Source organism: Marmota flaviventris, chromosome 20 (genome assembly GCF_047511675.1).
Source record: "Marmota flaviventris isolate mMarFla1 chromosome 20, mMarFla1.hap1, whole genome shotgun sequence".
In the NCBI taxonomy this organism is placed as follows: Eukaryota; Metazoa; Chordata; class Mammalia; order Rodentia; family Sciuridae; genus Marmota; species Marmota flaviventris.
Genome location: NC_092517.1, coordinates 10,159,401 through 10,173,799, shown reverse-complemented (window position 1 = coordinate 10,173,799; position 14,399 = coordinate 10,159,401). Strand labels below are relative to the sequence as shown.

The window sequence follows — 14,399 nt, the reverse complement described above, 5'->3', positions numbered from 1 at the left end:
GAAGGTGGAGAAGTCAGGTGAGGCCCAGGGCCAAGGCCCTATAATAAGAGCTGGTTCTTATTCTCCCAATTACTTTGCAGCAAGAGACACGACTCAGGTCACGGCGTGGTGCTGTTGTGGTATGGGTGCAAGGTGCCCCCTAAAAGCTCTTATGTTCACGCAGGAATCCGCAGGGTGAAATGACTGGACTGAGAGCTGCAGCCTCAGCAGTCCATCCTAATGGGCTGATGGGGTCCCAGTGACTGCAGGCAGGTAGGGTGTGGCTGGAAGAGGTGGGTCACTGGGGGTGTGCCCTGGAAGGGTGCATCGTCCCTGTGGCCCCTTGGTCCCCTCTCTCCTCCTCTGCCTTCCTCCTCCCTGTCTGCTTCCTGGCTGCCATGAGCTGAGCAGTTTCCCTTAGCTGGGACCTGGTGTCATGATGTCCTGCTTTGCCATGGGCCCAGAGCAATGAAACTTTCTAACCATGAACTGAGATCTCTGAAACTGAGCTCCAAATAAACTTTTCCTCCTCTAAATTTTTCCTATCAGGTATTTTGGTCACAGTGACGAAAAGCTGACTAACACAAGTGGGAAAGTGTCCCAGAGGTGGGACGGGTTCCCAAGCCCTGGCTCCATATTCTCTTAGGGACGTGGTCTGTAGACCAGTGCTTCCCAAATCTAGCTGGAACTCAGGTTTCGAAAGCCTTTGTTCTCACACTAGTTCTGCCCACGACCTAACCTCATAGAACTAGAATCACAATGTGAGGGGTTAGTGACCAGAACCTGCCTGGGATCCAGCTCTCCAGGTAATTCTGATGCAAACAGGGGGCAGGGACCATTCTGCAGTGTCCTGCTATGGAGAACCTGTCTGCTCCACACAGTCAAGCCACTGGGAATCAGTCCTGCCTTCTTCTGAAGGACACCATGAGAGACGTGCATCTGGGCTCAGGAGGAAAAGGAGCAGGAGGAGTTCCCGAGCCCGGGGCCACCTAGCCTGACTCCAAGTGAGGACACTGGGGCTGTAAAGAAAGCCCCAGGAGGTGAGGAACTGTTCCCTGGTTCCCTCAGGTAACCCCAGGGAAAACCTGAGGGAAGGGGAGGGTGTTGGCCAAAGGCAGGGACATCTAGGCATTTCTGTCCTTTTTTAAAAAAGCCACTTAGAAGTGGGAGGCGGGAGAACTTCTCTAGTGTTTCTCCAGCCTCTAGTGGTCTTCTCCCCAATAAACAAGGAGCTCAACAAAATGACCTCTAAGGTTCCGGTCTCCTCTGACATTCTACGGCACCAACACCTAACACGTGTCTTCCAAGGGTTCCAGAGGACAGAACTGGCCCTGTGGCCAAGCTTCTTGACATGCATGATGAATCAAGAATATGTGCTCACCTACTCTGGCACATGAGTGAAATGATACATTACATTAGGATGGCCTCGAAACCTGATTCATCAGAGAAGAACACATGAAAAATCTCCATCTTGAACATGCTCACTGCTCAAAGGAATGTGCTGCTAGTCCTTGTGAATGTGAACCCTCCTTTCAATGCTGATGCTGAGCTTGGACATTTCCTTGTTGGCAAAACGTGACACATCATCCCTTACTGCCGCAGGCCTGGAGATGGAAGCCCGTGTTCCCTGGGATGCTAAGAGACAATTCAGGGGACATAAAACGCATCCCCAGCCTCGGGGGTCAGACAGACGGGGATTAAAATTCCAGCTCTGTCACTGAGAGTTGGAGAAGGAACAAGACTCCCCTGAGCCTTACGGCAGTGGTTCTCCATGTGAAAAATGGGGACATTACCAACCAGTTCAAGGAGGATTATTAGTAAGACCTTTTTTGTTTGGTTTAACATGCAGATGTGACTGTAGTGTCGCTGAGTGAGGCTCCCCAGTGGTCCCATCGCCCTGGGGTCCAGTCTGGACTTCTCCCAGGGATGGTGCACCAGATCTGCAGGCTCGGGGCTGCCCCCTCCCTTCAGCTCCCTGAACTGCAGCCTCTGGGCCTTGCTCATCTCCACCCTCCGGAGAATCTCCCCTCCCCGGGTCTGAGAAGCTCCTCGCCGGTTCATGAGGATCTGCACTCAGAGGCCACTTCTTTAGAACAGGCCTCCTGGGCATTGCAGTCTGCAGCATGTCCCCTCTGCTGGGCTTTCATTTATGCCACGTTCTTGTGGCCTGGCCACAATCTGTCATGAGATGTCTCTGTACGGCTCTGCTCAGAGCCCACCTCCTCTCCAGCCCTCAAGCGACACGACCGTGGGCCATCACTGGTTAATCCACACCTTACGCAAGACCTGGTATAGAGGAGGCGCTCACAGCACCTTCACTGCTCAGATAAAGAATGTGCACAGGCCCGGCACAGGGCATTGCTCAGTGGAGGCCTCAGCATTGAAGGTCGGCGCCAGGCTGACCGTGCTTACCTCGATCTGCGCCGTGTGCTTGGCATAGAACTCCAGAGCTTCGTCTCCATCCACCTGGCCGCCAGGCTTCAGCATGGTCTGAAGTTCTTTGTTGTGCCGAGCCAACTAGAACGCAAGTACAGAAACACAGGGGCGACGTCTCCACAACAGGAATGCATGAGCTCTTTCTAGCTACGAGTTTCAAACAGTGCATTGCAACCAGCAGCAAGCAGAGGGCAAAGGAGCTGGGAGGCTTGCTACCTTCTCTCTAGGTGCCTCTGCACAGGGGTCATTTGGAGAGCCTGGTAGAAAAGTCCTAGAAGCTCATACAGGGTCCTTGCTTCCCCTTGATTTCATTTCTTTTCTTTTTTTCAGGGGGTGGGGGTAGCAGAGATTTAACCCAAAGGGACTTGGCCTCTGAGTCAGATCCCCAGCCCTTTTCATTTGTTATTTTGAGACAGGGTCTCGCTAATTGCTGAGGCTGGCTTTGAACTGGTGATCCTCCTGCCTTGGCCTCTGGAGCCGCTGGGATTACAGGCCGTGCCACTGCATGAGGGTCCCCTGATTTCTATTTAGACAGGAGGGTTTTCTGGACAGTCCTGCAGAGCCTCCATGTGGAATGTTCAGAAGCCCTTTTGGAGGTCAGATGCTAATCATGGGGTAGAAATGGGGTGGGGACCTACCAACCTCGGGCCCAACCCCATCATTGCTTATAGCCAGGTCTCTGCTCGAGGGACAAAGGGGACAGGAAACAGGAGCTGAGTTATGGCCTGCCCAGACCCCCCCCAAAAATCCAAGAGACATCAGCACCCAGAAAGAGGAGGATTAAGAACCTCCTACAGGGAACAGGATTAAGAAAGGAGACACTGGGATGCCAGGGCACGGGGCATCACCCTATCCCCCAAGGCAGAAGGAAGTCCTAATGACAAGTTCCCACGGACCTCACATACGGCTGGGGGGGAAGCTGGAGTTTACTCCTTTAGGTTGTTGAGAAACCTGGCTGTATTTATAAGAAAGGCTGGGACGCCTTTCACAGGACTCCAGACGACATCATAAACCACCGACTGTTACTGCCCAGGGGTGGGTGCTTATAAGGGGGATTTCCAAGTCTGTGACCCCAGCACAGAAAAGTCCTGGGCCTCAGATCAGATGCCAAAACTCCCGGGAGCCACACTCTCATGAGTGCAGCCGGCCCTCAGAGAAGGCTGTCAAGGAGTGCCAGTCCCAGGCCCACAGCCCTCAGGGAAGGCCCTTGGGCTTGGAGTGGTGGCCTTGGGCGCAGAGTCTGCAGGGGCGTAGGAGCTCATACCTGGTGGGCTAATATGTAGATGTTGTGCCCCACGTTCCTGGGGGAGGCAGCTCCATCCTCACCGTTTTCTCCATCCTCAAATTCGACTTCGCCTTGCATGTAGGCCTTCTTGATCACTTCCACCTGCAAGAAGGGCCGAGGGGACCCTCTGAAGACTGGCGTCTGTAGCACCCAGGTGGTAATCTCCCCTCCCGGGCAGATGCTGCTCACCCAGTGCAGCAGCATTTCCTAGCGGGCTTGGAACTCAGCCTCAGAATCCTTCCTAACACTGCTGCAAGCAATCGAGACCTTTACCCTCCACAGACAAGGAAGCAAATTCATTCACTCTACTTGGAGCAAGAGATATTCTATGGCTCCTAATTTAAAAGGGGGCAATGGCTATAAAAGCACTTTGAAAAGGCAAATATGATACAAATGTAAGTTAGAAGCCTGAATTTTCCTATCTCCACATTTCTTTCCATCAACTCTCCCTAATCCCAATTTTGTCCTTTTAGGAAAAATCTGCTAAGAAATCCATTTGTTTTTAGAACAGCTTGTTTTCTTTTCTTTTTTTTTTTTTTGGTGCTGGGGATTGAACCCAGGGTCACTCCACCACTGAGCTACACCTCCGGCCCTTTTTGCAACAGGTCTTGCTAAATTGCTGAGGCTGGCCTCAAACTTGTGATCCTCCTGAGTCACTGGAATGTGCATAACCGTGCCTGGCTGTGAAATATTTTTCTTATTCAGTTCCCTTCCCCCACAAGCCTACACTATGTGAAAATAATAGACAACTAGTAACATCTATTGACCGCTTCTCCTTGGTGCCAGGCACCGTGCTTACTATTTTCATGTTCTTTTTAAAAATGTAATGCTCATAGGGCTGAGGCTCTAGTTCACTCGGTAGAGTGCTTGCCTCGCATGCGCAAGGCCCTGGGTTCAATCCCCAGCACCACCAAAAAAAAAAAAAAAATTTAATGCTCACAAACATTTTATAAAGTTATCAGAGGTTTCATTTCTTTATGGACAAAGACAGTAAGAGAAAAGAACACTGATGAAGTACAGTTAATGAGCTCAGACGCCTTCACAGTGCCACAGCTCTGTCCCTGGTTCTATGCACCTGGCTTGGCTCATGCCCCCAGCATCCTGGAGCCTTTCTGTCCCTATCTTGCTATTTCCACTCACCTCATCTCCCAGGGAGCAGGAGCTGAGTCTGCCTGTATCCAGACCCTGCCCTAGTGCCCAGCACGGTGCCCTGGCTGATGGAGGGCCTGGCCAGGATTTATTAAATGAACAAATTGTTCAGGATTTCATCATTTAAAGAGTAAGAACACCTCCACCCCCTAAGTCGTACGAAAGATTCATTTTTTTTGTTTGCTGGTGTTTTGGCTTTTTTGATGGTTCAGAAGGCAGTTTAGCCACAAGGCAGAAATCTGGAATTATTTCTCATTACCCAAAATCAAGCATGTGGAGAGCCACCCATTTCTGCACCGAGGCCAGTTCAGGCACTGGGTTGAACTTTGGAGACAAAGCCTCCTTCTCTGAGCTTTGATTCCTGCCAAGTTCCTTCCAATATCCAATCAGGCAGACAGCATATTGTGTAGGATGCAGGGCCACAACACGCACAGTGCACACATGCACACACACTCTGGATATCTGAGCGTCCCTCTATCTAGACACTTAGAGCCATGTTTGTTCCAGGAAGTCCGACTCCTCCCGTGAGCCAGAATGATGTTCTCCAAGCACAACGGGGCCAACCAGGAACTAGAGGCAGCCACAGCATGGGGTGCTGACATTTCCCCACCCAGGACAGGCCAGAAGAGCCGGGTGCTTTCTTAGTTCAGGAACGGGATCTCTGCAAGGTCATGCTGACCCTACTCAAGAAAGATAACCCCAAGTCCCCAGCACTCCCAGTTATACAAGCTGTTACGCAAACGCACAGAGGACTCCCAGCTCGGGCTGAGACCTTACTCCCTGACCTCGGAGATCAAAGAACTGGGCTGCTCTTAACTTTATTTAAAGAAATACATGAAGGGACTTTGGCCTGTGCACATCTAGGTCAGCAGGAGGCAGAGCTGTTTTAATGCCCTCATTTAAGTCTGTCAGCTGCAGTTTGTTTGTATGGGGAAAAGTCCAAAAAGAGAGCTCTGCCCTCTGCTCATGTCACCATCTCTGAACGCTCCTCGTCTGACAGTCTGCAGCCCCAACTCCAACCTCGAAGTCACAGCCCCCTGTGAATATCACCCCTCAAAAATAAACCAGATCGTATTTTCTCCAAAGAAAACTCAAGCCAAGAAAGCACGCCAGCCATCCAAGAAACTTCTCTTCCATTGTCCAGACCACTGGCAACAAGAACGGATGTGATCTCGTCACCCCCAAAGACGTGGCAAAAACATCAGCAAAGAATAGGAGTGAGCAGAAAAGGAGCTTCGATTCACAGAGGACTATCATGTGTCAGGCACTGCACTAGGTTAGATGTGAACCTTCTCATCTAGTCTTCAAAACAACGCTTTGGCCCAGGTGACTTCATCTTTCTTTTATGAATCAGGGAAGTGTGAGGTCGGAGAGGTCAAATGGCTGCCAAAACCTCACAGTAATGCATCTGAACTTGGCCAGTGAACTTGACCATGCTCTGCACCCAGTCCTCCATGAGTGGAAAACAGAGAGGGTGGCTTCTGGATGCTCCAGGGACAGGGAACACATGTCCAGTGCCCTACGCTTCACCTCCCCACCCGCTCAGGGGCCTGAATTGCGAGTTTTCTTCATCCTTCTGGTTTGAGGAATCTTGAAGAAAGCTTCCTTGAGCAGGTCCCAGGTGCTGCTTTGATGTTCCCAACTCACCAGCTCCTTCGGCCGCATGTTGTAGAGGATCCTCTCGGCATTCTCACTGTCGTGCCTGCTCTCCATGATGGCCAGCAGCAACTTGGAAGCATTGTTCTAGTTGGAGAAAAGCCAGGGTGAGAGGCAGGGGAGATGTGAGGGCGGGGGACTCAGGTGTGCAGCCTGGCTAGACAGACAGGCATCCACCTGGTGGGGAGAGGACAGCACAGACGCTCTGCACCAGGCAGAGGAGGTGCTACCTTCAGACCCTGCGACATGCACACAATCCGATTCAGGTCAAAGAGATGCAGGTGTCAGCTAATGGAAGACTAGCAAGTATTGGAATTCTAAACCTGGGTGCTGGCGGGTGCCAGTCACCCCCTAGTCTCCATGGGGGATCAGTCCCAGGACCCCTGGGGAACCAAAACCCAGGGATGCTCAGGTCCCTTATAGAAAATGGCATGGTCTGTGCCTATAACTGAGAACATCCTTCCAAATACTTCTTCTCTGGACTATTTATGATAATACATAACACAACGTAAAGTATAAGGTCAATAATTGTTGCTGTGCTCTATTTTTTTTAGGAAATAATAACAAAAAAAGACTGTACATTTTCAGCACAGGTCCATTTATTTTTCCTCAAATATTTTTGATCCTGTGGTTGGCTGACCCTGCAGATATTGAGAGGCACACGTGGAGGCCTGACTGGGCTGTCACTCTTGGTGACAGGGCTGTGCACAGGCCCATGCCGACTTGATGCTCCTGAGGAGTGGAGTGGCAAGTTCTCTGCAGGGGCAGATGAGTGTAGAGACACTGCTGCTCAGCCCTGCAGGCCAGAGAAGATAGGCAACCAGGATAGTTCTTCGTGGTCTGAAAATATTTCCATCAGTACCCATAACTCCAAATACCATGAGAGTATAACTAACACACTTAACCAGAGTGACCCAGAGGAACACTGCCTGCCTGCCAAGCTCTGTGTTCCCATCCTGTTAACAGTGCCCATGTGGCTGCACCCTGTGGATCTTGGCTTGACCTCACTTGAGGTCCTGGGCCACAAGGATTTGTATGCTTTTTGTTTATAGGACTCCAAAGATCTTGGCTTTTTTTTTGGGGGGGGGTGTTCCTCCCCAAGCTTCACAGCAGCTCAGTTAGGTTGCTGTGCTGTCATAGGACAGAACTTTCTATAATTATCCTCAGATCCTCAGACTGTTGAATTAGTGGAACAGGTCACTGAAATGCTGCCCTGGAGCACATGAATGTCTCAGGGTAGTCCAGTGGCTGATAAACGGTGTGTTTGCACGATGCTCAAATCAGGTGTAAAGCAAAATTTCTCAAAAGGAGATAAAAGCACTGCCCCCACCCCCCAAAAAATCCATATACCCAAATCAACTAATTACACTCTCCACTGAAGTACTAAAGAAAAAATAAAAATAACTGTGCCTTCCATGCAGCAAACACAGAGCAGTTTTCCAGTGAACGCTGTAGTTCTGGGCCCTTCCATGATAATGATGAAGTGCTCAGTGCTGTATGTGGCTGTAAGCAAGGGTACAGATCTCAACTCGCCCCAACATGGGGACAGCTAGGAGGAAATGTGCTCAGTGACAATAACACCTTTGCACACACCACGGTGGGTTTCAAGTATAAGTTTCAGAAGTGAACCTCTGGATTTTTTGGGGGGGTGGGGGGTGGGTAGGGTGCTAGGAATGGAACCCAGGGTCTCGTGCATGCTAGGCAAGTGGTCTACTGCTGCTCTACACCCCAAGTCCTAATTCTTTGGATTCTGTGAGAACCTTTGGAACCTCAAAGCAAGGGGAGAGTTTGGGGGCTCACTCAAGAAGTCACTTTCTGGGATGGTATATGAGTTGTTCACATATTTCAAAACCAGATTATAAACCCTGCAGCTTAGGGACCTTGAAAGCACTGCTTTTACTCTGAAAAGCTATTTCAGTGTTTACAGAGAGTCAAAAGCTGGTGGTGCTTTCGTATCAACTACGTGAAGGCTTCCATCCACACATGGGTCATCATGGGCCTGAAGGCACATTCTCAGTGTACTGTCCTTACTTTAAACATTACTAGCCACCCTTCTGCTAATTCAGGACTCAATTTTTAAAAAAATGTATTATCCTGATTAAGTAAAAATGGATTTTTTGAGGTACTAGATTGGTTGAAGCTTAGTACAACCAAACCTATCCTTTTTCCTCAAAGGGGGAAAAATCTAGAAACCCCAGAGAGAAGAATCTTTCCATCGTCTCCCAGCCTGTAGCTTTTGGAATGCGGGCTTCTGGTTCTTGGATGCCAGGTTCGCTTCTCATCTCTGAGTGACATGTGACCCAACAATTGAAAAGCTGGTACCTGTCCCAAGGCCCTTATTTGGATAGTGCCACATTTCAGTGAGTACATGTGACTTGGCTCTTTCATGCAGCTCAACAGAACCGCCACTACTACCTAGCTCAGGACCCTGATTGTGTCACGACGCAGCACCAGCACCCCTCCTCTCTCAGGGCTCTCAAACTTGCCTTCAGTTCTAACACGAGGTCCATGCGCTTCTTCCCCAGAGGGTTGATGTCGTTGAGGATCAGGGCTGTGATGATGTCGATGCCATTGGACTCGTGGGTGGCGATGCAGTTCTGGGCAGAGAGACACACAGACATTCACACAAATGCCGGACGTAAATCAGAGGTCAAAGGCCAACAGGCTCAGCGGCTATTTCAACACAATGTCTGCTGCTCCCAGCAATGTCTCTAGGGGAGGGCTGCAATTTTCCGTGAGAAAGTGGTAAAAATAAAAGACAGATGAAAATCTCTAGTTTCAGAATTAACAGTAAACAGCAGGAAAGTCCCCATGCATGCTAACTGATAAATTGGTCTCATCTGATCCAAATAGTGCCGTGCAGTAAGCTTTTGTTCTTAAAAGGAAAATACAGTGCGTGACTGATACCAGGGTTTGAGCCCTTTTTCCCCTTTTAAAGTGTATTCCATTCCCCCTGACGTCACTCATTTTGTTTTGGTGTCTTTGCTTAAGGCGTAAGTTTGGAAAGCAAACTTCTGGTTTAATTCACACAATATCAAAATTAATCATCTTGCCAAAGCACAACCCCCTGCAGCCTCTTGCTTTCCAGGCCTCTGTTTGGCAGAAAGGCAAACCCAAGGTTTTAAGGAAATTCCCTGCAATGTCAAAGACAGCCTTTCCCTGAAGCCAGGGGCATTTCTGTGCTCCTTCTCCTAGCTAGGACTGCACCATCGGCTCCATCAGGACACCAGGAGGGGAAAGCAGACCTAGCAAAACACTATTCTCACATTCCCAGGCGACCAAGGCCAGGTTTTATGCAGGCCACGAGACGTCTGTGGAAAACTATTCTCCTTGGAGTGAAGGTCCTGTCTCTCCAGGTAACCAGCACTGCACGCCTTCCCGGCCACCTGAAGACTTGCTCTGCCCACCCCAGCCAGAAAGGAGCTCCAGCATGGAGTTGTGAATCACACTCGGTCCCGCACCAAGGCTCAAACTCACCCCCTCTTCAAGATGCCACCTACAAGCCACGACCCTACCAGGAAGAGAAGTTCCGGGCTCCATTCCACAGCACACCTCCAGGGGCCAGAGACCCATCTGCTTTGCCTCAATATCCACAGCGTTATCATGGCAACTAGAAATGTCCTCATGTTGCTTTCAAGCTGTTTTGTGTGGAGACCTTGTCTCTAAGTTCACATCCCCTTCAAATAGCCTCTTTTTAATCTTTCCTGGTATTTACAATAAATCACCATTTTTCTGGTGCTAATGTAGCCCCCCTCTTCCACTTTATCACACCGACCCCTAAAAAGTCAAGTTAGAGCTGAATGTCCAACCAAACCAAACCAACCCAAGAGGCCAAGGTCAAGCCCTCCAGAGTCTATCATTAGGTGAAGTTCTGAAGGCTGACAAAGTGGGAGCAGTCTTTCCACCTCCAGTCCCACCGACTCCCTAGGGCAGCAGACAGATGTGAGGTGACTTCTGAACCAGCTTCTTTTTTTCCCCCGTATTTCTATCGGTGTGTTTTAACCATATCTAATGGCAAGACTTGTTGTTACCTATCTGTACATGCACAAAACAAAACCATATAATTTGGCCAACATCATTTCCCAGCATTTCCCATTTCCTCTCCTCCACTGATCTCCCTTCCGTTTTCATGAGACCTGAACTAGTCTCATCAACACTTCCAAAATGATAAAGCAATTGCAGATGGAATCACCTGGTTTTCATGGCAAGGTCCCTGACAGTATTCAGTCAGACTTTCCAGGGTTTGGTTGATAAGCGCGACATTCTTCTCGTTGATGTACAGTCCAAGGAGCCCAAGGCCACCAGTCGTGCTCCCACAAATACAGTCCAGAAACTGCAGCGTCTCACACACCAAATTGTAGTTGGTCTTGTTATTTTGGCAACGAAGGAAGTTCTGCAGGTGGAGGTGGGGGAGAGAAGAGGGTCAGGGTCATTGCCATGCTGACAATCTGTAACAGGTTGTGCCCTGGACTGGTCAGCAATTAGGCAGCCAGATGCAGCATGGGATAGAAGAGTCTGTATGATTCCCATGATGGTCCACTAACCATGATGGACTTAGTGAGTGGCAATGGCCACGAATGGTGTGGCTTGCTCTCCAGGGTATCTGCTTGGGATACAGTGGAGGAGGGCTTCTCCTTGTAGTCCAGTTCCAACTCTTCCAATCTTTTCGAGTTCTCATTTCTCCATTTAATTCTTACCCCTCTGTACCCCTCCCTCTACCAACCTCCCACTCAGTGACGTCTGACATTTTAAAGGTGGTTCAAAACTACACTAGGATTTCATCTCCCTCTAGTCAGAATTCCAACCATCAAGAACACAAACAGTAATAAGCATTGGTGAGCACTGGGGAAAAAGGTACACGTGTACATTGTTGGTGGGACTGCGAATTAGTACAACCACCCTGGAAAGCCATACGGAGACTCCTCAAAAAACCAGGAATGGAACTACCACATGACCCAGCTATCCCACTCCTCTCTCTATACCTAAAAGAAGTAAAACCAACAGACCATGGTGACACACAACACGTGCGTGAGGGCTTACAGGAGCACAATTCCCACCAGCCAAGCTAGAACCAGCCCAGATGCCCATCAACAGATGCATGGGTCAAGACAATGTGGTGTATGTACACAATACACAATGGAGTTTTAGTCAGCCATAGAGAAGAATGAAATTATGGCATTTGGAAAAAAAAGAAAAAAGGGATGGCAATGTAGAACATCATGTTAAGTGAAATAAGCCAGATTCAGAATGTCAAGGGCTGAATGTTTTCTATCATCTGTGGAAGCCAGAGAGAAATAAGGGAAAAAAGTGTGTATGCGTGTGTGTGTGTGTGTGTGTGTGTGTGTGTGTGTGTAAAGATATCAAGACAGGGAAGATAAGAGGAGCAGAAGAAGGAAATTGGGGGGAAGGGAAGAAAGGTGGGAAAAGCAGAATGAAGGTAGGAAAATGACACTGTGTGTGTATATAAATCTACCACAGTGAATTCCACCTTTGTGCATCTGTATCACTACCAAGAGCCAATCAAAATAAATTTAGATAAAGGAGTGAAAGGAAGACCAAGAGGGTAGAGGAAGGAGAATATCAAGGGAGGGAGGAGGGAGAAGGAAAGGTAGAGGACTTGGGAATGAAATGGAGTATATCAAATACCCTGCACGTATTATTTTTTTTTTCCAAAATGAACCCAACTCTTATATATAACTGTAATGCACTAAGAAAAGAAAAAAAAGAGTTGATGGTGCGGCCTGGGTGCTGAACCCGCAGAGCCTAGCAGTGGGGACAGTTCCCCACGGTACTAGATGTTACAGGTGGTTTATGGGCCATGGAGGGAGCCTGGATTTCCTGCTTGGCCATTCCCATTCTTAAAGCACGGGGAAATAATAAGCGTGATATTCTTCATCTCACGGTTATAAAAGTGACACCTTATTTACTGCAGAAAATGAAAAACAGAAAAAGATTAAAATCACAAGATGACATGAACATAACCTCTGACTTGGTAATTCCACGTTTGTGAAATGCTCATTTTTACTAACAAAGTATGTGCATGGGGTGCTCACCACAGCACTGTTGATAATGGTGAAGAACTATAAGTAACCTCAAGGAGCCGGGTGTGGTGGCACACGCCTCTACTCCCCCCAGCTTGGGAGGCTGAGGCAGGAGGATCACGAATTCAAAGCCAGCCTCAGCGACTTAGTGAGACCCTGTCTCAAAATGAAAAATCATAATTTTCAAAAGACACTGGGGATGTGGCCCCCGAGTTCAATTCCTGCTATAAAAAACAGAACAAACAAACAAAAACCTCAATGCCTACCAACTGAGGTGTAGTTAAAAATAAGTCAGGGGCTGGGGTTGTGGCTCAGTGGTAGAGTGCTTGCTTGGCTTGTATGAAGCCCTGGGTTCAATTCTCAGCATCACATACAAATAAATAAATAAATAGAGGTCCATCTATGACTTAAAATAAATAAATAAAGACACACTACCCATATCATTCATGGTTGTAAACTAGAAAGACCAAGTCGATCAATGTGTGTCATAAGGAAAGATCTAGGGCACACTGTTAAGTTAAAAAGAAATTGGCAAATAGGTTAATTGGTGACACAAACACATTTGTATTAAATGTTTCCTTTTAAATATAAAGAAAAAAGACTGAGATGATGCTTCTTGGATAGGAGAAAGAGAAGTCTGAACTAAAACTATTTTTTTATTCCTTCTATGCACTTTTTATTTTTTTATGATTGTAATGCATTCCACTATTGTCATGTATGTAAGAAATAAAAAAAAAAAAAACAACTAAACGTGTATTTTTGTTTGAACATTTATAAAGAGGATATATTCACATATTCCTGAAGTCAAGGATTGTTTTTCTCAGGACCACAGGCAGCCAGAGGAGGGTTTCAGACCCATTTTACCCACTCCTCTGGGAGGGTGCTGTTGCCTCAGGGCCTGGAGGAGCCCCTGGCCAGGTCTGGTGGAGGAGCGATGGGTGGAGAGGGCCTCCTTCTCAGCAGCTCCTTCAAATTCCAGTCACTGTTCCCACCACACCCTGCTCTGCTCAGTGGGGCCACCTGAATGACCACACCTTCTCTGCTTGGTGACAGCAGGGTTCCCACCACGCCCCTCTCTGCATTGAGCTTGCTGCTCATCAAGCACTCTGTTCTTTTGCTTCTGGGGCTCCAACTGAGCCATCCCCCTGCCTCCTCCTCCTCTAGGATGTGGCCAGCTCCCAGATGCTACAGCCCCACCTCTGTGACATAGCTCTAGACGGCTCTCCCCAGAACCATATTGACAGCACTGAGTCCCCAGGCAGCTGGCACGGGGGCTGGTGCCTCCTGGGCACTTTACAAATGCTGGCTGAATCTCTGCATTCCATGGGACAGAGGAAGGAAAGGGCCCTGGGGAAGCCGCCTGCTAATATTTCACCCATGTTTCCAGCTCCCCATGGAGGCCAGCTAGCTGCCCTTTCTCCAAAGCCTGTCCCATTTCCCAGGGTTTCTGAGGTGACTTGCTGGAACCTCCCATTCCCTAATTCAGACCCCTGTCCTCTTGTCCTCTACAAACACAGAGGGATGCTGTCAGTGCACCCAGGGGCTGCTCCCACGTGCTGCCAGTACCAGCCACCTGCTGTGCTGGAGAAGTCTTCCCATCAGCCAGGCCAGGCAGAGAGAGAGTAAGCAGGGAAGGGCAGGGAAAGAAGCGAAGGCCCCAAGCCCAGGCTTAAGTCTACCCAGAGATCTGGACCTGCTTTCCTTAGAGCAGCAACTGCCACTTGGCACAAACTCCGCAGCTGCCTCTCTACTGCACATTTACCAACAGCAAAGTTAAGGTTGTACACAGGACAAGAGGCCCTGGGCAGGAGCCCAGGGGCTGCCACTTCAGAAGGCCCATTCCTTCTCTCAAG

General features: G+C 48.9%; 1 protein-coding gene across 1 annotated transcript in view; it reads right to left on the bottom strand.

Moving 5' to 3' along the window:
* Itpr1 (inositol 1,4,5-trisphosphate receptor type 1) overlaps nt 1–14,399 on the bottom strand; it is a 306,399-nt gene that overhangs the window by 52,847 nt on the left and 239,153 nt on the right. The window contains exons 44-48 of the mRNA XM_071605917.1: nt 10,698–10,904; nt 8,992–9,102; nt 6,497–6,592; nt 3,680–3,802; nt 2,392–2,496 (exon numbers count right to left, since the gene is read on the bottom strand). Coding sequence (XP_071462018.1) covers nt 2,392–2,496; nt 3,680–3,802; nt 6,497–6,592; nt 8,992–9,102; nt 10,698–10,904 — 642 coding nt within the window. The remainder of the gene's footprint in view (nt 1–2,391; nt 2,497–3,679; nt 3,803–6,496; nt 6,593–8,991; nt 9,103–10,697; nt 10,905–14,399) is intronic.